This window comes from Falco biarmicus, chromosome 12 (assembly GCF_023638135.1).
Source record: "Falco biarmicus isolate bFalBia1 chromosome 12, bFalBia1.pri, whole genome shotgun sequence".
Taxonomy (NCBI): Eukaryota; Metazoa; Chordata; class Aves; order Falconiformes; family Falconidae; genus Falco; species Falco biarmicus.
Genome location: NC_079299.1, coordinates 32508456 through 32531135, shown reverse-complemented (window position 1 = coordinate 32531135; position 22680 = coordinate 32508456). Strand labels below are relative to the sequence as shown.

At 52.1% G+C, this 22680-nt stretch overlaps 2 protein-coding genes across 3 annotated transcripts in view; both read right to left on the bottom strand.

Annotated features, from left to right (window-relative positions):
* The window catches only part of ZC3H6 (zinc finger CCCH-type containing 6), a 28971-nt gene extending 18338 nt beyond the window's left edge, over window positions 1–10633 (bottom strand). Inside the window, exon 1 of one of the 2 annotated variants that reach the window (XM_056357106.1) lies at window positions 9898–10633. In XM_056357106.1, the coding sequence (XP_056213081.1) occupies window positions 9898–9989 (92 nt within the window). In that variant the 5' untranslated portion in view covers window positions 9990–10633. Of the gene's footprint in view, window positions 1–9491; window positions 9693–9897 lie in introns of those variants that run through there. The other variant, XM_056357107.1, reaches the window with a different exon arrangement.
* Window positions 10634–17308: 6675 nt separating this feature from the next.
* FBLN7 (fibulin 7) lies at window positions 17309–22311 on the bottom strand. The gene is made up of 8 exons (XM_056357734.1): window positions 22134–22311; window positions 20749–20908; window positions 20012–20182; window positions 19407–19532; window positions 19187–19324; window positions 18961–19098; window positions 17988–18126; window positions 17309–17812 (listed from the first exon to the last, which is right to left on the bottom strand). The coding sequence occupies exons 1-8, from the start codon at window positions 22212–22214 to the stop codon at window positions 17440–17442; spliced, it is 1326 nt and encodes a 441-aa protein (XP_056213709.1). The 5' UTR covers window positions 22215–22311; the 3' UTR covers window positions 17309–17439.
* Between the last annotated feature and the right edge of the window lie 369 nt (window positions 22312–22680).

Sequence of the window (22680 nt, the reverse complement as noted above, 5' to 3'; positions counted from 1 at the left end):
AAAGGAAGGAAAACAACCCAAAAAAACCAAACAAAAATAAATATATAATTCTAGAGCACTAAGCAGCCAACAAATGAAGGAGGAAAAAAATCCTCACATCCAGATTATCAACTCACATAAAGGCTCTGGAGAAAAACTAAGGAAATCCATCAATTCCAAGGCAGCACCTCTTCACCTTTCATTCTCAACTACTAGTGGGATCCTACAGCAACTGTGACACTTCCCCATCACCTCACGGCAGCCCACTGCAACCACATAAAGGCACATTATATACATCCAAGGCTCATGAGGATGTTTTGCTGTAGTACATAATCAAGAAGGGGGCTCTAAGAACACTTCTAAGCAATGCACAAGGGCAGCTTGCCTACCTAGCAATTGAAAAAAGCACACTGGAATATGGGAGAAAATAATCTTCTGGACAAATACTGAAGATAGTTTTGTTTTGCTAAGTACCATGAAGTAACAGGACTGGAAAGAAGGAAAGTTTGTAAGGAGCCTTCAAATGTCAAAATATTAAAAAGTGGCATAAAAAGAAATTTAATCTGAACAAGATGCTGCTACAGAAGGTTTAAAGACCATCATTCATGCTGATGGGCAGTAAAAGCTCACGGCTGTAGCGAGGGAACTTTCAGCACTGACTGCCACAGGCAGTTGCTGAAGTAGAAAGGGACTGGGCAGTTTCACAGACAACAAGGCATGGCTCTTCCTGCCAGCGCACCGAACACAACGGGGCGCTAGGAAGGGAAAAGGGAACTCGGAAACAAGGTAAGGAAAACTGCTCAACTGCTATTTATTAAGTTTAGCTACACTGCAAATGCAATTGTCACCAGCTTTGTGTATGGCCTTAAACATTTACTTGGAAACACTTTGAAAAGGACAGTATATTTCAGTGCAAATATAAACCAGTAGGAAGCTCTGAAGCCAAGGTGAGCTTTTGAACACAGAATGGATATTAATAATTACAATGATAATAAAGGTATGCCTACTACCAAGCGGGCTCCGAATGTGGAGAGGTAGTTTCAGAACCCATTTTTATGATTTTTACAAGTGCTCACGGAGATCTGCTCATACACAATCCTTACGCTGCCTCACAAAGGACAATGTAACACCAAGACACTCCCAGACTTGAGATAAAAGATCTTCAGAGTATGTAACACAAGCATAAAACAAATCCTGTCTTCCAACACCACAGTGTCCATTATCTCCAACATTCCTTGACAAATTCTGAAGTATAGCAGACAATATCCCAAGAAAGCATTTGTCACATCTTTCCAGGAGACACTTGATTAATAAAGTATGCCTAATGAAACTGGAACACAAATATTTATGAAACGCCTGCCGTTATTAGAAAAAAAATCTTTTGTATTTTGACAACGTCAGCTAAACTTACTCTCTCAAGGACATCCACTCAATTAAAATATCCTCTCATGTAAAATGCCTACTGAAAACACTCTTTGGGAAATAAGGTATTTAGCAGTTACCAGTTCCTTTGAGAACTGCCCCCATATGTTTACACTTCTGGGATGCGCACAGGACACAAGTAACTTTCTAGGTAAAACAATTGTGCAGAATCTCAGTAATACTATCCTTTAGATTGCATTTCAAGGGTAAGATTACGAAAGTCCTCTAATCCCCAAATGCCTGAATTCTTTCCACAACATCCTAGAGTTTTCCAAGCATCAAACCTCAAGAATGCAAAAAAAAAAAAAACAACCCACCCCAAAACCCAAAACCAAACAAAAAAAAAATGCAAAAAACCCCACCACCAACCCAGACATACACAAAAAAACCCTACGTAAATATGATTTGAAAAGATAATGGTCAAAAATGTATCACCTTCTTGAAAATACTTATTCTTCAAAGAAAGTTTAAAGGAAGTGATAGGACAGAAACTACCTTCCATTTTATAGGCTTTTTTTTTTCCTGTTTAAAATACAGACTGGAGCTGTACACTAGAAAGTGAGTGCAGAAACCACCCCCTTTAGAAGTTCACTTCCTAAATATATCCCACAGGCTTTGGGAAGGGCTTTCAGTGATGTAACCCAAGACTACCTCCTTTTCCACTATGAGTAACAGAAGTCAACAAACCCATGTGATCCAGAAAAAACACAGCTAGCAGATGATTTTCTAGGAAATGGGTCTGAATGTTAGGTTGCTTTCCCTCTGGCAGATATCTACAGCAAACAAATGGCAACGTTCATCTAACAAGAGACTATATGAACTTAGGTTTTGCAAAGTAGAGGTTCTTGCTTACAGAATAATCTGGGTTTACACAGTACCTTAGTATGCTTTATTATTGCTGGAAACGCCTGATACACAAAAATAAAAATTGTCTTGATCTAGTATAACTTTGTTGTCTTTTCCAAGATTCACTTCTCTTTCAACTACCCTGCCCCACAAAAGAATACCCCACAAAACCAAACTTCACTGCAATAATGCCAACAAGCTGTGGGCGGAACAGTTTACGATGCCTACACAACGCATACCTCTGGAGTCTAAAAGCCTCTGCGCTGAAGGAACAACACTTGCAATTTTTAACTTCTGCCCTGTCTTATTTTCTTGTATTCTGTACTAGTATATGCAAAGGCTGAACTAGATCTGATACATGTCTTCAGATTAACAGAAATTAATCCCTGGCCTATTACAGAGCAGACCTGTGGTATAAAATTCTGGCACTGAAAACAGCAGAAGAGGTTAACACATCTCTAACCAGAGATCTCAGCCAGCATTACCAAGCCTGTCCCATCCCAAGCCCCTTCCAAACACCCATATTTTGGAAGAGAAATAAAAGCATCTTTATTAAATACCCAGTTTAAATTGCTCAGAGGCGTTTGGCTAATGCTGTCTGACCTACTGGAATTCCTTCATAAAGAGCCCTGAACGATTTGAATGATTAAAACAAGCTGCCATACAGTACTACTCATAACCCATGGGCCAGCAAATGCAATCTTGCAGTCCAGAACACAGGAGATGCAAAATTAAGTAACATCACCTGGACGCCACAAGCTAAATAAATCCTAACTAAACAAAACACAGCATACTGGCCGTGATCTTTCTTATCAGCCCCTGACCAAGGACTAGAAAGGCACAAAAAATATTTGGTTCATCTCCAAATGCAACAGAAAGCACTAAAATCCCTGATGGATCACTCCCTCTTCCACAATCTCCAGATAACTCAGAGATTGATGGATATGTGAAAAGAAAACCTGAAAGCGCTTCCACTGTCACAAGTGTATTTCTAGAGCATCTCCAAAATGGATTAGAAAGGCACAGAAGCCAAATTGTCTTTCAGGGAGAATCAGCCTGGTGAAATCACCGAAAGAGCAGTTATGCAAATATTCGGTTAGGGAAAACAGAAATCCACGCATAAAGTAACTCACCATTACTCTAGTGTTTACTATTTATTTCTAACATTCAAACTCAGCTTTAACTTAACCTTTCCTGTCCTTAGTCTGAGGCATTTTTAAAAATAGCATTCTTTATGTTCAAAGAAGATTTACAACTCAAGCTCCTTAAGTCCAAGATACAAAAACAAGACACATTTTCTCAGTACACTGACAATTGTAGCTCTGAAATATTTTAAGAAAACTAAAAAGAGTTTTCCCTGTGGGACTGTTTTTCCAATCTTCCTAACAGAATTACTTCACATACTTGCAGGTAGAGCAGATGCTACATGAGAACCATAGCTCTGTATGTTTTAAGACGTTACATGAACAAAATTGTGCAACCAAAATGTGACTCTCCATCATCAAACGTTATTTTCTGTTCAGTCTGGTTTTGGTAGGCTTGATTCACAGCTGAGGTAAGGTCTCATTTAAAAATAATTACATTTTGGTTTACAATACGATGCTTTTGCCTTTATTTATTAGAATAAGCCTTAAAAATAATATTAACGGCCAAGACTTTCCGAAAGTATTACCAAGACCAGAAAAAGTACATAGTAGAAAATAATTAAAGGCTGCAAACATCTCCCATTTACTTCTTGTACACACAGAGAAAGAACACAGCAGCAGGAATGGAAACTTTACACATGAGAAGATCTCTAACACATTAATTAATAAATTATTTTTTTAGCTACCCATTTCTGGTGATGACTGAGTATTACTGTCCAAAATGAAAACAAAATTGATTTCTTCCTAGAGTGAGTACATTGTTAAATCTTAACCTCTTTTTTCTGTGATTAGTTCTAGAAGAGATGGGTTATCAGAAAACATCGAGGATGTCCAAAAACTCATCTTCTCATACAGAAACAGTACGGTTAACAGCCCTTTAATTCACAGGGGCTGGTAACAGCATCATACACCTGCTCTGCTGACCTCTGAGGATCTGTGATAAGGACATACAATGCAGGAGAGAGTTTAACCTGATGGTAAGGTACTCGAGTGTTTTTGATAATGGTCAAGACTTATTTAGTGAAAAAGCCTTACACCCCTCCTGGACATTTTTCCTCCTTAGTTTCCTTTGGGCACGGTCTTCTTAGTACCCCAAACTAGTTTTCTCCCTTAACCCCTCTATTCTAGGCCCTCACACACTCCTGCTGCTTCATGTAACCCTCCTGCACATATTTTCCAAACCAAATGCATCTAGAATAACATGGTGCTATGCCACACTCGTGACCACACAGACACACACGGCTATCCCTTCTCATCATTACATGCTTTCTCTCTGTCCTGTTTGTGATCACAAGACAAATGTGCAATACTCTCAACAGGTAAGATTTTGGTTTTATAAAATTAGGAAGAGCACGATAACTCAGATGCATTTTGATGACATGAAATTACTCGTCCAAAATGAGGGCTAACATTCATTAAATAAATTTGTCCAAGCATGCTACTAAAGAATTTACAAAATAGGGAAAATAACTACAAAACTAGAAGGTGTTTTTGCAGTTAACACAACAAGCCAGCATCCACTGATAATCAGCACTGGCTTCTTTGACAATGTTACGCAGCTCACTCATGGCACTTTTCAGCCACCCATTAGTTTTGACCACTCTGTAAATATGAAGTTATTTTAATCCACAGCCAGGCGGTGAAAATGCATCACAAAAAGTTATAGGCTAGATTGCTTGGGTTTTTTAACCTCTGTTTTGTTTTCATCCCCAGAGGAGGCCGTAACAGATACGGTGTTCCCATAAAATGGAGGAAGGAAGCGAGAAAGACAGCAGTGAGGCGTGCCAAAATATAGCTTCCTGTGGTGGTACTGGAGGCCAACGAGCAACTTCTGGCAAGCCCACATTCTCACCCTGCTGCCTAACCATCTCCAGGGTTGAATACCATAGAAGAAATTACTGGAAGTCACACAGGCCACCACCTTCTCCTCCCCAGGAGGATGAGGAGTAACAGCTACATAAGCCAGCTACGTTTCTGTCACTCCTGCAATGTTTGCTATGGATGGCGACCAAGCCTTGTTTGCCCACAGGGCGTATTTGGGAGCGATTATCTCTTCGCTTCCTAGTTTCCTAATGTCAAAGCAAGGTTTGAAATCATGCTCAAAACCAATAAATCGCTACAAGGCTGCATTCAGTGATCACAGCCAACTTCAACTTAACACAGACACATTCCCCAGTGATTAACTATCAGTGAAACAAAAAATATCTCTAAGAACAGCTGTAAGTAAACATTTTCAAACCAAATATGCACACGTGGACAGAGGGCATTAAAGCACCAGGCTGAATAAAAGAGATACATTTAAGTAGTCAAGTTTAAATGAAGATGGTTGGAAGCCTCGTGGCAAAGGAAACCGGCAGAGCAGTCAGGCTGGACAATAGCAACTAGGATTTGAGATCTTTAGCCCTTCTGCTCCACAAACACTTCCCTGATCTGTAATGCTGTGGTGCTTCACAGAGCTGAGGAGCCACGCGGATCACAACAAGACACAGGCAAAGCCGCTTGCAATACAATATTGGCTAAGCAGTAACGGAGAAAACCTACAACTCAGGTACGTAACACAAATTTCAGTTTGCTGTTACCCATCTTGGTTACAAACCACCACTTGCATTTTTCCCTTTACTTGCCACTGGCTGTAATTTAGCTGAACAGGTCTCCATTACAGTGAACCAGACAGACCTGTTAGAGCAGCAGTGTAAATCATGCTTGATGAGGACAGGAGTGCAAAACTGGTACAGGGGAAGGGAGCAGGCAATTCCTAAGACAGCTGCAAGAGGAAACTGGGAAAATAAAAACAAAGGGGTGGCTGGGTAGAGCCTCTATTCACCTAGCTCATCTGGATGTACACCATGCACAGGCAGCTGGTGAAGGAGAGGCTTTGGAAGAGCAGCACCACAGCAGGTGGACTCGCATAACCAAACACTTCAGCTACACTTCATAAAACTCCAATCAGTTTATCTTGAGTAAGAAAGTGACTGTACCAACTTCATTTTAAAATGTAAAAATGGTATCAAATACGTAATGAAAGCGTACAATGAGGATTAGCCTGCCTCTCGGGAAAAGGAACCTGAAATGCAACAGACAAGCCCAGTTTTGAAGCGGCATTTCCAAACGCCCTCCGCAAAAATCAGGACAATTTTCTAAAGCAAGTTCCCTAGCCACTCAGGTGTCTGTCAGAGAGCTGTCTCCAATGTCGAATTTCCTTTATTGTACCAGGAGCATGTTAAAAGGGGCCTGATACTTACACTCGCAGTGCAGCTCATAAGACCGTGCTGGCTACAGAAGCATTACTTGCACTTCTGTGATCTGTGAGTTAGCATCTCAATGTTCAGACCTATCGTTAGGTCACTGCTATTTTTACAGCAGATAATGGTTTAAGAAATCTCCAAGTCTGGAGATTAAATGACAGTAAAGCAGAGATAGCCAACAAAGTATCACTACCAAGCTAACATTTTAGATTTTAAAAATAAATGAGCTCCAAGTTATTTTCTGAAGTTCCTGGCAATTGTAAAACTGGCACCGATTTCAAATGTGGAACCAACTGTAGCAAACAAGTCCTTCTCATGCCTGTAATAGCTCACTATTAGTCAGACAATCAAAGTCCACCGAAGTCTGCACAAGGACTGATTGCTTTTATATTTGTGACGAGCATTTAGTTCTTCGCTTAGGCACGTACACTCACCAACAACATGACATATAGGTGGGACAATGCCTACAGAACAAGAGTTTAGGAGAAACGTGAAGCAGCCACTCCCGCAGATGATGGCAACAGCAACCACAAATTGGTGCAAGTAATCAGACCTTGCTGACCTCCAGAAGAGAGCAATAATCCCGCACATTTACACAAACTGGTGTTTTTCTTTACTGTAACTGAGCATGCCTGCACCCTGCCTCAAGACTTTTTTACCCTGCCTATGTAACAAGCAATCCTCAATAAAATCTAATCTTACAGGAAAAAATTTTAAAGGACACCCATTATCTATGTGTAGAAAGTCTCAAATACTTCATCAAAAGACAACGTCTCCATGATGAGTTAACTAAAAATATTCAGAGAATGAAAAACCCTCCTCACTTAATCAGGTGCCCCACCTATAAACCAGGAAAAGAAAGACTTTGGATTAAAACAATCTTTAACTCAGAACATTCAAAGCGTGGACAGACAAGGTTTTTTTACTGCTTTCTACTGCTCAAAAACACTAACCAACTTTGTAATTCTACAGATCAGTTCAAAATCAAGCTAACTAAATGTTAACAGAAATGCTATTAATTTAGGCTGCACAAATTGATCTGTTAAATGATTTCAGCAGCTTCCTCTTATAGGCTGTACCTACAGTACACTAGACCTGAGCTACCAACGTAGTAAAAAAATGACTGCATGATAAAACATATTGAAACGAGACATGTTAATATCAAAACACCAAACAAGTATGACACTGAGACCCCAGTTCAAGGTAACTCAGAAGAATATGAGCTATCAGGTACTTGCATCCTTTCAGCAGACCTTGCAACTGGTTTTTCAACTGACAACAGAGACTGGACAAAACCAACACAGCACTAAAAAAAGAAAAAAAAAAAAGTGTTCATAGTTAAAGCTGTGCTGCCCCTCCCCTTAGTGAGTCAGCCATGTTGTCTGTGGACAGGAAAGACCCTGTTTCTCTTCAGGCCTTCACAGAGGGAAGTAGGGAAATCTTTTATCAACTTCAGAAAGTTAAAATATTTTGACAGGATTACGTTTGCGCACCTAATATCATACAAACACTTCTATTTGGGGCCTTTTTTAAACAATGGTCTAGGTGTATTAAGAATACACTTTACTACGCTCATCTCGGATTAGAGGGGAGCAGAAGTTTTATAGAAGTCTTGTTTACAGAAAGTATTATTTAACAGGTAGATGTGTTTATTGTCTTCTGCTCTACCAAGATTAAAACATTATAAAGCCATTTTAATAAATTAACCTGTATTAAAAGGACATTAGACTATTAGGTAGTACTTATTTATTCTATTTCATAATTTACCAGTGTAACAACAGGCGTACTGGTGAGAACAGCTGGTTAGAGGAACTCTACTTGTCAACATCACATGAGTAACTCCAAGTTAGAAAAACTACGCTTCCAGCAGAACAGCGGGTAACTTGGGCTTGTCCTCAAGGAGGACTTTAAAACATGAAGTATTTTCAATCCCTGAAACAGTAAAAAGTCACAGACTTACTAACTCCAAGAACTCTAAAACACTTTGCCTGCTACTGCTGCGCAGTTTTAATACATAGTTATGCCCTATCTTCAGCAATCCCAGTGGATTACTAGTTTGCTTTTTACACAACACTTTTTTTTTTTTTTTTCTTCCTTTTCTTTTTGGAACATACAGTATGACACAACTTAAACTGTTTCACAATTAAAAGCAGGAAGGTGAAAACAAGAATCAGCAGCTCGGGGATCTGCCCTGAACCTGTCACTAAATCGCAGTACAATTTTTGGACCAGTCATTCGGCTCGTGCGGCCCTCCACTTCCCAATTTGTAATGCAGAATTAGCGGCTCTTTCTCCAGAGAGGTGACAGTTATGCTCGCTCACAAGCCCCCTTCCCCCCCCCCCCCCCCCCCCCCCAGTGTTTTTCAGTCTTCTGAAGCAAGTACCAAGCACGGTTGTGGAGTTGTGTGGGGAGGACAGACTAAAGCCCAGCTGCTGAAAAACCAGCATTTTTAACTCCTGCGGTTGTGTCATGAATGCTCTGAGTAGATGTAGACTGAAGGACTGCTAGCTGTCATCCTGGCATAGTATTTTTGGAACTAGTTCAGGAAGGCCAGGGCTGCCTGGAGAAAGGATCTGAATTTCCAGCAGCTGCAGGAGAGAAAGGGAGGGAGGAACAGAGGTCCTTTCACCAGGAACAGGACTCTGGTTTTCTGCGCATGGGGATTGAGAGGTAGGAAAGATAACGTCAGTCAGACCTTAATCTGCATAAAAAAAGATCCAGTTAAATGTGTAAGGTGTAATCTGGCAAGAAAATGAAGTTAAATATGGATCTAGTGAGAGATTATTGTATAAACAAAAACAACAAAAAAACCAACCCACACCAAACCACCCCAACTCAAAGCACCCTTTCCTACCTGACTAGCAGCGCCAGGGCAAGGGAGAAAAAGAACAATGGTGACATTCAACAGACACCCCCTGGAAAGTGCAATTTATGGAAAGAAATGGAAAACAGTCCCCCTTCCCAGCCAGAATAAATAAATGAAGATGTAAAAGGCATGCATTCCAAAAAATAAAACCTTACTAATAATGCACTTCTAATTCAGTGAGACCCCCCCCTCCCCTCCTCCTTGCATTCCCACCACCACCACCCCGGTCCTCACCGCTCTTCCAGCCTGAAGGTGACCTGCCCCCACAAAAACATTGTTAACCCCCTAGGCACATTAACAGACAGCATCATCATCATCATCATTATCAGCATCATCATCACCCCACTAGTATCATCATTATGAGAAGCGGAGAGAGAGAAGAATGTTACTCGACCTTTCGTCCCCTGCATGTTGCCTGTCAGAGTCGGGCATGTTTGGGTCAAGAACTGGGTTTGGGGGTTTGGAGAACAGGCTTTCAAAGGCCATTGTGCTGGCTGTGGTGTGGTGAGGAGGAGGGAGGTGGAGGAAGGCAGGACACTGCCGCTGCCCGTGGTGCGGAGGGAGGAGGAGGAGGTGGCGGCGGCGGCGGCGCGCACAGCCGCTCTGGGGGCGGCTCGGTGAGGAGGAGGGTCGGGTCCCTCAGTGAGGAGAGATGATGAAGGTTTCACTCACGGTTACTTAGTGAGACACTAACGGGCACTCAGTGCAGGGCGAGGCTGCACAGGCTGAGCCCGGCCGCCCCGCGCGGGCAGGAGGAGGAGGAGGCAGCAGCGGCGGCGGCTCGGAGGAGCAGGCCCGGGGCACAGGAGAACGAGAGGACACACACACGGGGGAAGGGAGGTGCTGGTGGCCGGAGATGGCTGCCCTAATTCTTCCTTACAAACATGGCGCCCGCTCGAGGCACTCTCACAAAATGGCGGCAGCGGCGGCGGCGGCGGCGGAGGAGGAGGAGAACGGCGGCGGCGGCAACGACCCCCGGCGCTTGCCCCCAGCTCGCTCAGCGGCCGCGGCCCGCACGCGCCGCCACCACCACTGCGTCTTCCGCGCCCGTCGGGGCCGCGATGGCGTCGCCTCACGCTGGCCGCCGCTGCCCGCGGTCCACGCTCCTCCTCCGCCGCCGCCGCCGCGCCGCCCCCCGCGCGCCGCTATTGGCCGCCGCCGCGCCGCGTCACCTCACCGCCCGGGCCGCCCATTGGCTGCGGCGCGCCGCCCGTCACGCCGCCGTGACGTCGCGCGAGCGCGGCGGCGGGGCCCCGCCCTCCCCCGGGGCGACGTGCGCGCGCCAGCGGGGGGGCGGTGTGAGGTGAGGCGAGGGGGCGGGGCCCCGCCGCGTGCGGGCTGGCGTCACGTGCGCGCCCTGGCCGCCGTTATGGCGGCGGCGGCTTCATGGCGGCCGCTGCCCCGTTATGGCCCTTCCGGGCCGCCCCCTCCCCCTTCCCGGCTCCCCGGAGCTCGCTTCCGCCCCGCGCCGCCTCGCGAGAGCCCGTGTCCGGTTCACCTCAGCGGGCCGACCGCGGCCTGCGCTGGGCCCCCGCCCCCCCCGGGAGCCCTAGGCCCGCCCCCCCGGCGATTAGTTGGTTCTGAGATTGCCGCTTTAATTAAAAATAACGTTTCCCTCCCCGGTGCGGTTGCAAGATGGGCGGCCCCCCGCGGTGGCGGCCGTCGCCCTGCCGTTCTTCAGGCCAGGCGGCATTTTAAGACAGAGGCCTAGAACGCCGCGCTGGCTGGCGGGGCCCGGCGAGGGAGCTGCCCCGGAGGGGGGGCCGCCGTCACGGTGCCGTACAGCCGGCACCGGAGAGGGCGAGACAGTGACCGTAGCTGTACGAAAGCATACGGGGGTCAGGGAAGGCACATTTCTGCTGGCGTCGCACCAACAACTTGTTCTGTGTATCAGGTGGCAATTCAGTCACGTTAAGAAACCCACCTACCGAGCAGAGTGCTGAAGAGCGTTATTGAAGCCAATAAGGCTGGGGGTGGTGGTGGTGGAGGGTGGACACCGCCAAACTTGCCATGTTTGCATTGATAACTCTTAATTTTCACTTTGTGCTTAACTCTGTAAGGTTAACATGGTGCTGTCGGCCCGGCCGTGACCAGACCCGCACCTTGCGCAGCTCCTGCCGGACCGCAGCCGCTGCAGGCCCGTACTGCCCCGGGCCCTCGTTGCGCACCGTCCAGGAACTGGCAGTAGCTCTTGGCATTTTGCATTTTCAGTGCATTTCATGCTCTTTTGCAGTACTGCATCTCCAAGTTCAGTACCTTCACTTCAGGGCGGTTTTGTCCATCTCCAATAGCATCAGCTGCTAATGTTGTCACCTCATTGCTCATCGTTTCTTCCATAAACTTTATGTGTCTGTTTACAACAACGCTGGCACCAAGACCGTGATATCCCACCTGCTAGATCCCCGCATGCTGAGAGCTGGCTATGTATCCCTACTCTGGTCCTGCTGACTCTCAGCAGTTCACAGTCCCCAGGAGAAGCTTGTTTGTTGTTCTCTAACCATTTTACAGTCTTTCTTTTAACATTGTCTTTTGAGGGACTTTGTCAAAAAGTTTCTGGAATAATCCCAAATAAGTTACATCAACTTATTTTCCTTTACAGGCTACTCTCCCTGGCTTATGGGGCTTTTTGGGACATATGACTTTTTCTTTCCAGTGCCAGCAATCCTAGCAAAAAAATAAAATTAAAAAAAGAGAGAACACCCACATCAGTTCCCACTGGGTAGGGGCATTTTTCCACTTACGCAGAGACAAAGCGTGGCCACACGTCCACAAGGAAAGAGCCATCTCCCCATGGTCTCACATACCAGGCTAGTACCTGAGCAAGAGGAGCAGGGCAGGAGATCATGGCCAAGTTCAACCAAGAGTCCAGGTCACCAGACAACAGAGATGAGACAAGTCCAAAATCAAGCCACAACACTGAACTAAAGACCAACTCACCTGCGGCTCCAGGACTGAAATAGGGCTTCAGGGAGCATGGGAAGGGTGTGGGTGGCGGCCTCAGGTGGGGCTGCTGAGGGCCATTAGGGCTGATTAAGGCTAATTAGTCCCATCAGCAAGTCTCAGAGTGGTGTGCAGCCCAGGAGCTAATGTCTACAGGCAAGGGGGAGGGACGACACAGGGACACACCCCCAGAAAAGGGGGATTTAAAATTGAGAATGAAAGCCTGGCTCTTGCTTTTTTTGCAACACACACAGGTACAAAAATTCGTTTTAAACAAAAATGTGTCAACACAAGCAGCGTGTAGCTGTTGTTTAAATGTTCCTACGCATGTTTACTTTGTCGGGGAAAAAGGTATGCTTCTGAGAAGCTCCTGAATGGCTCTTTTTTTTTTTTTTTTTTCAAAGTGTAACTAAATTTGGCAATAGCAGCTAAACAAATCTCCAGTACGCGCTCTCAGATATCACAAATACACTGGGATTTGGGGTACGGTGTGGGGAGCATAGCAACATACCTAGCAACCACAACAAATAAAAATGTCATGGTTCAGCTCTTCATTAAGGCCCATAACGGGATTAGTAAGTGTTTTGGTGTGTGTGCTTGTGCTTTTGCTTCAGCAAGGACTTCAGCTACGATATGATCCTGTGGGGTGGGAGGAGATGTGGTAGCGCTGATGGATGCACCGTGTACCAGGCATGGGCTTCTTGGGGACGCTAGCTAGGTCATAAAATTCGGATTTTATCACCTGCAGTTGAAAATAACCTGATGTTCTCTTGTGCGCTGAGAGAGAATTATCATTCTTTTGTTTGCAGGCATGTATCTTGTTAGGCTGAAGGGGAGGAGTGCAAGGATGCCCAGCAGGGAAAGGCCCATCAGGAATGCATTTGGGAAGGAGGAGGATGAGTAGGAGGAGGAAACAGGACATGAAGCTGTGGTCGCCTCCTTTCACCCCTGCCCTGAGTTTGGGGCTTGTCTCCTCTCGTGGGGTGAAGAAGAAGAGAGGGAGTGCTTCCCCACACAGATCTCAGAATTTCCAAGGCACCGTATTTCTCTCCTGGCACCTCGGCAGGTGCCGTGTAGCCTCCCCCCAAGGCCACCTCCATGCAAGGTCTTCAGTGCTTGTATCCTCGCCCCCCAGCCATTTGGGGTCAGAGACAGCGGCTTTGGGGCTGGGGCAGGGCAGCTGCCCCCTCCCAGGGCACACGGAGCACATCTGGAGCCAGCTGTGCTGGCCACTGCCTGCCCTTAGCCCACGGACGGGGAGCACAGGCAAACCAGCTATTTTTTGAGCTCCAGAATATTATTATCCCGATGAGAAGTTGTATTTACTGGGGCCAGAAGAGCCTCTCTCTACACATTCCAGGCTTGGGAAGTCTGCAAGATGCCGGATCGGCTGCTGTGGGAGGGGGGAGGAAAAAAAAAAATCTCCTTTAGTCAGCTCAAATGCTGGCCAGAAGTATGCAGCCCAGTCCAGACACTGGAGAGCCGACCTTAAACGTTTCTGGGGCTGAAAGGGAGATCTGCAGCCAGCTAATGCTGGGAGAGGTGGCTGAGCTTCCCGGCTCAGCCCTGGCCCTCCAGGCGGGCGAGAAGCGGCTGGGAGGACGGGCACGGCTTCACAAGCCCCGGCGGCGTGCCAGCCCGTCCCGGAGAGGGGAAACCAGTTCACCCTGGCCTCGGGAATTAGGAAAATGTTGTCAGTTCGGGGTTGTGCTGCAACGAAAAGCCTCCAGTGCAAAGGTCCAAGCGCCCGTCTCCAGCCTCGTTAGCCAGTTAAAGCATCAGATGGAAACTATTCTGCCCCGTCAGGAACTTATCCTTTTAACGGACTCATGTATTTTGGCTCCTGGAGCCTGGCGAGGCGAGGTGGGGGGGAAAGTGCCGTTAGTGCGAGGACGATGAAACATCATTCACCCTGCCAGAGGTACCACAGCTAGGGACCGGTGATGGAGACGGCAGGAGTAAGGCACCGGGAGCTGCTCCTGCCATGCTCCCAGCCTCCTCTTCCACACCTCTTGGAGGGGCGCATCCCCAGGCACAGGGGTTTCTTTATCATCCCTAAAACATGGTAAATTGGATTTACTGTTGCAGAAACGCGTCCGACCAGGCTGGGCCACTGCGATGGGGCAGCCCCTGCTCCGGCAAAGCCACAGCCTCCGGGCTGCCCACTCCATAGCCTCCTTTCTCATAACTTTGTTTTCTTTCCCCAAAGCTGTCCATCCGTCTTCAGCTTCTCCTGAAAGATAAAAAAAAATTAAACAAAATAAAATACTCCTCATTTCAGCTCAGTTCCTTTCCTCTTACAGCTTTTGTCTTCCAGCAGTGATTTTCGGTGGCGTATGAGGATGCAGCCAGCCGCCTCCGCAATGCTGCTCTCTTATCTAAGGCGCTAATGTAAAACACACGCCAGGCTGGGTTCACGAGGATAACTGCTCCCTTTCCTGGACAAAATGCGACTTGGCCGGGGTCCGGGTAGCTCTGAGGAACACCTCGTCGCCTGCTGCTCGGAGCATCCCGGGATGCAGGCGCACGGTGGAGCAGTCCAGCGGCATGTCCTCCCCATTTGCTGTCTCTCCTCTGACCATGCCCGGCATCATCCTCTGCTCGCAGCCCGGCTGCACACTGAGCTGGCACGTGCAGGATTTCACCCCCAGCGTCCCGGCAGGGGAAGGTGAAGATGGGTTTCCCCAGGCATTCTCCCCCACGGACCAATTTTTTCCCAGGTGTTTTTCTTTTCCTGCATCCTGTGACCCTTTGGCAGAGTCTTGTCTGTTTGTGGCTACATCTGGCTCTGGCTCTGCTCTTACGCCACGGAGCTTTAAAGGATATCTCCCCTGGCAGGCTGCATCCGTCCCCACGTACGCTGGGGAAATCAAACCGGGCACGTCCCCTGCCATCCATATCGCATCCCGGTTTCTCTTGCAGCACAGCCTCCCGCTGGGCCTTCCCAGGCTGGCTCCACAAAGCTTTCAGCCTCCCGGTGCTGAGGCCAGCGGCATGGTGCTGGGTGATGCCACTGCACCACCCAGGGCTAACAGGGGGTCCCCAGCAGGACAGGGAGCGGACAGCCCGGCCCCCTGGGAGGGCGGCAGCGCTGAGCCACCCCACCAGCTGCTCCTTTCTCCTCTCAGGATGGTCCTCCTAGGCATTGTCCTCCTGCGCTGGGGGGTCTTTCCCTGCGGATCTCCACTCGCCCCCAGTCTAAAGGTGGGCAACCCCCAGAGCTGCTGCTCTGCAAGCACCTGCGCTCCCGCTGCAGCCAGGCCACCCCTCTCCACCACCACCTGCCTTTGAAAGCAGCTACACTTTCAGAAAAGCATTTTAAGTGTGTATATATAATTTTTTGAAGCACTCGGGTGGAGCAGATAGCCTGTTGGGTTGTTTCCCTCCCCCGGCACAACCCTGGGATGCATTTCCCTGCCCAGCTCCGGAGCGCAGCCGGCGTGCCCGCCAACCCAAACATCCGCCGTGCCCGGGCTCCGGCAGCCCCGTGCCAACAGCGTGAGGAGCAGGCGCTGAATGTCCCTCCTTGTTCTGCAGCGAGAGGTCCTGCCCGCCCTTCCGAGCTCCCACGGAAAAGCTGTAACCCCCTAAAAAAATCCAGAAGCTTGATCTCCCAAAAGACGCAGCACGGATCGGTCTGGTGAAGCCTTTGCCCCTGGGGCAAGGAGCGGGAAAGATTTTTGCAGGTGTAGCTCAGCCCCACAAAGGGACTCTGCCCCGCTGCCTTTTGTTTGGGGGGCAGCAGTGGGCTCCTCCCGAAGTCTCTGGAGGATGCTTGGGGACAAGCCACCCTGCTGTCAGCCAGCCCCTTCCAAGCAACGTAAGGCAGAGAAATAAAAATGGAGACAGGTTCTCGCTCCACAGGCCCTGACCCCACCGGCCGCCCGTGCGCCGGGTACCGGATTCTGCTGCGCACCTGCTCAGAGGCTACATCATCCTTTAATTGTACTGAAACCAGCATAATGGAGAAACATGCATAACGTTGGGGTTTTGTGGTTAACATGCACAAGCGCTGCACCAAGGACCGGGTACCGAGAGGGCAGGGTGCAAGCCCAGGGTGGGGGTGCCTGTCCCCCGCCCGGCACATGCTGCCGCGGAGCCCCAGCTGTTCCAGGAGCTGCATACACACAGCGGGGCGCGGGCTGCGGCCGACTGGGAAAATGAAATATTCACACCTCGAGCTCCCTCGACACGAGCACCAAGCGTAGCCAAAGCCCTCCCCAGGTCACGGCATGGTGCAGGCGGGGATGTGCACGCATAACCCAGTCCGGGAGGTTTAATGAGCGGCTGCCCATGGGCTGAAGCACAGGGCAGCCCCAGCCCATCGCCGGCGCCCACCACAGAGCCCCGGGACCCCTCCTTCACCCAGCAGCCACATCCCACACCAGGGGGGCACTGACAGCCAGCCAGGTCTCGTGGGGATGGATTTTCCGGTCCCAGTCAGTCCCCAAGGGATTGAGATGCCGGAGCAGCCCCCTTCCCATGGGCTGCCGTGGGTTTTCTTGGCATCCCAAGGGGAGCGGAGGCATGTTTTTATGGGGCTGGGGTCAGTGTAAGCAAGCCTGGGCCAGCGGGGAGGAGAGCAGCAGCTGCTGTGAGCCTCCCTCCTCCTGCTTCACTTATTTCCTAAAGAAAAAAAAAAAAAGGAATTAAAAAGGAAATAAGGGCCGTGATTTCTATCCGCTGTTTTCGACGCTGTGTAGGCACTGAGACTGCAGGACACCATCCTCCTGCGCCTGGCGCGCGGGTCACCCCTGCACCTGATTTCTTTTGCACCTCATTTGCTTTCTTCTCCCCCACGTAGGTGGGTGTAAAAGCTGCCTGGGCAGAATAACCCTAACACGGAGGAGAGGATGGTTGGCTGCCGAGAGGCTTTGGCATGGGATGTCACCTGGAGCTCCCGGGATACGCTTGCCCCCAGGGCTGGTGCTTTTGGGTGGAGGATGCGGAGCAGGGACCATCGCCATCAGGGAAGCTGCTCCGGCTGCTGCCTCCCCTAAAACTCGTAGGCGGAGACGAAGACTGTGATTTTGGACACGTGCTTGGCCTGGAAGACACGGTCCAGGTACTCAGACATGTCCACATCCACCTGGATGGTCTGGGGACCCTTGAGGCTCTGCACCAGAATAAGCTCCCCAGTCTGCCGGTCCGAGCGCTGCATCACGAAGTGGCCGCGGTTGTTGCCCCCCACGATGCCGAAGCGCAGGCTGTCGGGTCCCGGCCGGCCGGGTGCCGCGGCTGTGGCCATGCGGAAGAGCGGGGTGGGTGTCAGCAGGTTGGATGGCAGGGGAAGGTAGTGGAAGGAGATGGTTTTGGGTGCTTGGTGGCATGACCGGCTCTCCATCGGGCAGGGGTTGCGCTCACACTGGCTGCAAAGGCAAAAGCCAGGGCAGGGGACACAGGTTTTCAGGGAGCCCCAGGGATGTGGGGTCTGTGTCCCCCACCTCAGTGGCACTGCATCCATGTGGATGCTATGCATGTATTTTTGGGACCCAGCACCCAAAAAATGAAGTGGGGACAGGTTTTGCGCCCCACCGCACTTACAAGGGTGATGTTTTGACGTAGGTGATGTTGCCAGCGGGCTGGGGGCACTGGGGGCTGACGCACTGGAAGCCCCCCCCCATGTTGATGCAGGTGGTCCCCCTTGTGCAGTTATGCTGGGACAGGGCGCACTCGTCGATGTCTGCAAAACAGGGGCGGACAGCAGGTCAGCCTCACTGGGCACCTCAAACCAGCCTCACTGAGGGGCAAAATGGGCAAAAGCACTTTGAAATGGGTCAAACATCAAATACGATCAAAAAAGTAGGAGAGTGTGGCTGAAAACACCTAAATTCCTGAAATCCAGTTCTGCGCCTGCTCTCCTCAACACCTACGTAACGACTGAGATACCTGGCAATAAAATCAGGAGCTCTGAATGCAGGAATTTGCTGGCAGCATTAGCAAGGTGCTACGAAACATGCAAAAATCGGGGAGAAAAAGAGAAAGCATGAGTTTTCTCACTGTGAACTGCAACAATCAACACTTTATAGCACAAAAAACAATCCTTGTTTTTCAGGAGGAGACTTTCATACCAGCAGTTCTGGCCACCCACCTCCCTACCTGCTGCTACTTCTGCTTTGCTCTCAACCCGCACCCCAGCTCCCCTCTTTTTGGAGGAGACGCTGCCGGCCCCCAAACTGACCCCTTGCTGTGTAATTCTTGGGTTCTAACACAATTTGTGGTTTTTCCTTGGGGATGCCCCGGACACAGGGGACAGCTCCACCACCGCAGTGGGGCTCCCATGCTCTTTTTCGGCGAGATGCTGCCCCAAAGCATCACACGTCTTTGCCTGTGCTTGAACCTGCATCATTCTTCTCCCCTCCATGCCCAGCCCAGGAACCACCTCTCTCTGCAAACCCACCAAGATTTTTGTGTGCAGAAGTGCTTGCAAACCAGGAGAAAAAGGGGAAAAAATAAAACAGCAATAGTGCAAGTTGGGAAAAAGTGGTAAACCTGTGGATTTCCCACCCCGCCTCACCTTCGCAGCTCTTGCCATCACCCAGGAGGACGTACCCGCTGGGGCAGGTGCAGCGGTAGGAGCCAGGGAGGTTGACGCAGGCGTGGGCGCAGAGCCGGGGACCCCCGTCCCGCTTGTAAACCTCGCACTCATTGAGGTCTGCAGAGAGATGAGGGGAGTGGGTGCAGAGCCGGGACCCCGCGGCCCGCCCCGTGGCCCCCCCCCGGCGCAGCACGACTCGGCTCACCCTGGCAGAGGCCGTTGGCGGCCGTGCCGCTCATGTGGAAGCCGGGCTCGCAGCTGCAGTGCTGGGTCTGCTCGATCTGGGCGCAGCGGGGCTGCCGGCTGAACGCCGGGTCATCGGTGACGCTCCAGGAGGGGGGAGCTGGCGGAGGGACGTGGGGGGGCGGGGGTTTGAAATGAGGTGGGGTGCCCAAAACACACCAGGTGGGTGGGGGGTCACCCACCTGTCTGCGCCTGGTACTGGCAGGTGGCCCCGGTCCACTGCTGGGGGCAGAGGCACTTGTACTGGTTCAGCCCCTCCAGGCACATCCCGCCGTTCTGGCAGGGGCTGCTCGAGCACTCACTGATCTCTGCAAAAAAGGCAGCCACGTTTCGCTTTTTTTTTATTTTGGGAACAAGCCACAGGAACGCCACGCACGCCGGCCACTCCGATACCCCACAGCATGTCAATCATAGCCATTTGCTTCGCCAGAGGCGGACACTGGCTGTTCCTGACACGGCGGCATTGCCCTGGTGCAAAGGTTTGCTGCAACGCAAGGAGCCATCGTAGCGCTGATGTCTTTTCCCCTCATCTCCGCTGCCGAGCTGCAGGTGAGGCTCCAGCTGTAAATCCCAGCTTTCCTTGAGGACGAGAGACCCCAGATCACCAGCCATGGGAGCTGCAGCATCCCCGGGACGTCGGCTGGGACTCGGGGGCAGCTGCGATACCTCCCCGCCGGGCAGAGCTCATGTTTAATTAAATAAACCCACATCGCACCCACTCTGGCGCCTGACGCGCAGGGGCAGCCGCACCATCCCCCTGCCCCCACTCCCGCCCCCGCTGCAGTACCTGTGCAGTGGGGCTCCTGCCCGCTCCAGCTGCCATTGGCCTGACACGTCCGCGTGCTGGAGCCCAGGAGCTGGAATCCCGGGTCACAGGTGAAATGAACCTCATGCTCCACCAGATATTTGGTGCCAAACTTCTTCCCGTTGGCGGGGGCTTGCAGGGCAGGGCAGGAGGCTGCAAGAGCACGGCAGGGAGGGAGGTGTCAGTGTTCAGGTGGGTGTTTTGGGGGATCGCCCCCTGACCTTTCCTGTCCCCAACTCTACCTGAGCCACAGTTCGCCCAGTTCCTCCAAGACCTCCTCTTTAACTGTTATTTTTCCTTGAATATTGGCCTGCTGAGGTTAATCGGTAACATCCAGCCCCGCAGTGAAAGCCCAGCAGGGATGCTGGGGCTGAGCATCACCCGCAAGGGGCTTGGGGCCATTTTTGCCACCCCTCTCACACTGCCAGCATAGGGCTGTGGCTCTTATCGCTGGAGACGTGGTTCTCCAGCCCGCTCACCTCCAGAGCTCTGCCACGAGCTCTCTGCTTTGCGGCCAAGGGCTTTTGAGCCTCCCCATGCCCTACCAGGCTGGAGAAATGCTCAGATTCACAAGCACGAGTTGCCAACCTGGATACAGGTATCTCCACCCGTGGAGATGCCCAAGCCCCCACCCGTCATGGCCCCAAGCACCCCGACCTGCCCACCCCAGGGTCTTTTGAGGCCACAAAAGCAACCAGTGGCACCCAGGAAGGACTCACCGGCCGGCGGCTCGGGGGCAGCCTTGGCCAGGGAGGCATGCAGGGTGCTCAGCCGGCTCTTCATGACGCGGAGGCCCTCGGCGAAGCGCGTCTCCTGCCCCTTCAGCAGCTGCTGCATCTGCCGAATGGCAGCCAGGAGCTGCTGCCTGCTGAGGCAGCTCTGTGGGGACGGGGAGGCCACTCAGTGGGGGGCACATCACTGTGGCCCCCATACTGCCGTGCCACCCAGCACCCACACCCAGCACCCAGCCCACGGCACGCAGCCTGCCCCGGGTGCGGGTGATACTCTTGTGGGAGCTCTGCAGCATCAAAGGCCCCCGAGATACCTGATTTTATCCGCCCCCCCCCCCCCCCCCATTTACCCAGATGCAGGAGGTGTTTTAGCCCATGCGAGAAGTCCCTAGCTCAGGCGCCCTCTCCTACATCTAAACGGGTCACGCAGCTACAAGCAGGGCTGCAATCGCGCGCTTAGCCCTGGGAGAGATGCTATAACTCATGTTTCGTCCTGCTGGAGCTAGAGCCCTGTCCCACCTCCACATTACAAAATAAGCGGAAAACAGCTGTCTTGTGAGTTCTGCCGGGGCCAGGAACACTGGTGGGACTCCTGCCTGCAAACCCATCGCCGCCGCGGGATTGACTCATGCAGGAGACGGGCATCGTTATTGTAGGTTTCCTGCAGAATTGACTTAAAACCGAAGAAAAAGGGCAAGGGCCGAGCAAAGCCCGGCAGCTTTAGAGCTCAGGGGGCCGCAGAGCGCGCAGGGCAGTGAGCACAGGGGTCTGCTCTGGGCAGCGCCAGGCAGGGGGCAACGGAGCTGCAGGGGAGCGAGCGGAGCCCACCTGGCCCAAGGCGGGGTCTTTTAGCCCCCAGCCACGCCGTGAAGGGGTGAAGTCAGTCCTGGTCCCACGCAGCTACCGAGGGCTCAGGGAGCCCTAAAAGCCAGGTGAAGCGGCCACCCCTCGCTTCCCCCGGTGCAGCTGCGGGGGGTCCCGGGCCGGTGGCGGGGACGAGCCGGCCTGTGCCCACCGCCCCGGGGTGCCGGGGGGGGGGGGGGCAGGGAGCAGAGCGGCCCCGGCCGCGGCTCGCAGGGATGCGCAGCTCTTTGTTGAGGCTGCTCTGAACTTGCAGCGCAGCGCGCTCCCCGCGGGATGCTGCGGAGCCACGGCAGCGCCGCTCGCCGGGACACGGCGGGGCCGGGCCGCGCCTGCAGCTGCGGGGGAACGCGGCAGAGGAACGAGCCCGGAGGGCACCGGGCCCGAGGTGGCCCCCCCGGTTTGCCCACCTGTTTGCCGGGGCAGGGCCGGGCGGGCACACGGAGAGGAGAGCAGAGGAGAGGGACACCCCCCCCGCCCCGAGCCCCCCCCAGGGCCCCGGCCCCGCTCACCTGGGGCGCCGGCGCAGCCGGGAGCAGCAGCAGCAGCAGCGGCGGCAGAAGCAGCGGGAGGCGGCCCCGCGCCCCCGGCATGGTCCGCTCCGGTACGCGCCGCTCCGCCGGGCGAGGGCTCGGCTCTCCGGGCGCCCGCGGCCGCTTCTCCCCGCCCCGGCGAGCCCGCCCGCGCCGCCCCCGCCCCACGCGTGGCCACGCTCCCCCGTGGAGCCGGACGCCCCCCCCCCCCCCCCGACGGGAGGACGGCGCTTCCCCCGCCCCGGCTCTGCCCCCGCCCCGGCGACCCCCCGCGTGTCCCCGGCACCCCCCGTCAGCCGCCTGCCCAGCCCCGCCGAGCGGGCGCTCCGTACCCCGCCGCGGTGCCCCCCCCGGGGCGGGACACCCCCACATCCTTCCCAGCCCCAGCACCCCGCAACCCGGCACGCCCTGCTCCAGCCCGGTACCCCCCCAGTCCAGCGTCCCCTTCCCAGCTCCTGCACCCCCTTGCCCCAGCCCCAGCGCCCCCGCGCAGGAGCGGCCAGAGGCGGCCGGGCGGTGCGCGGGG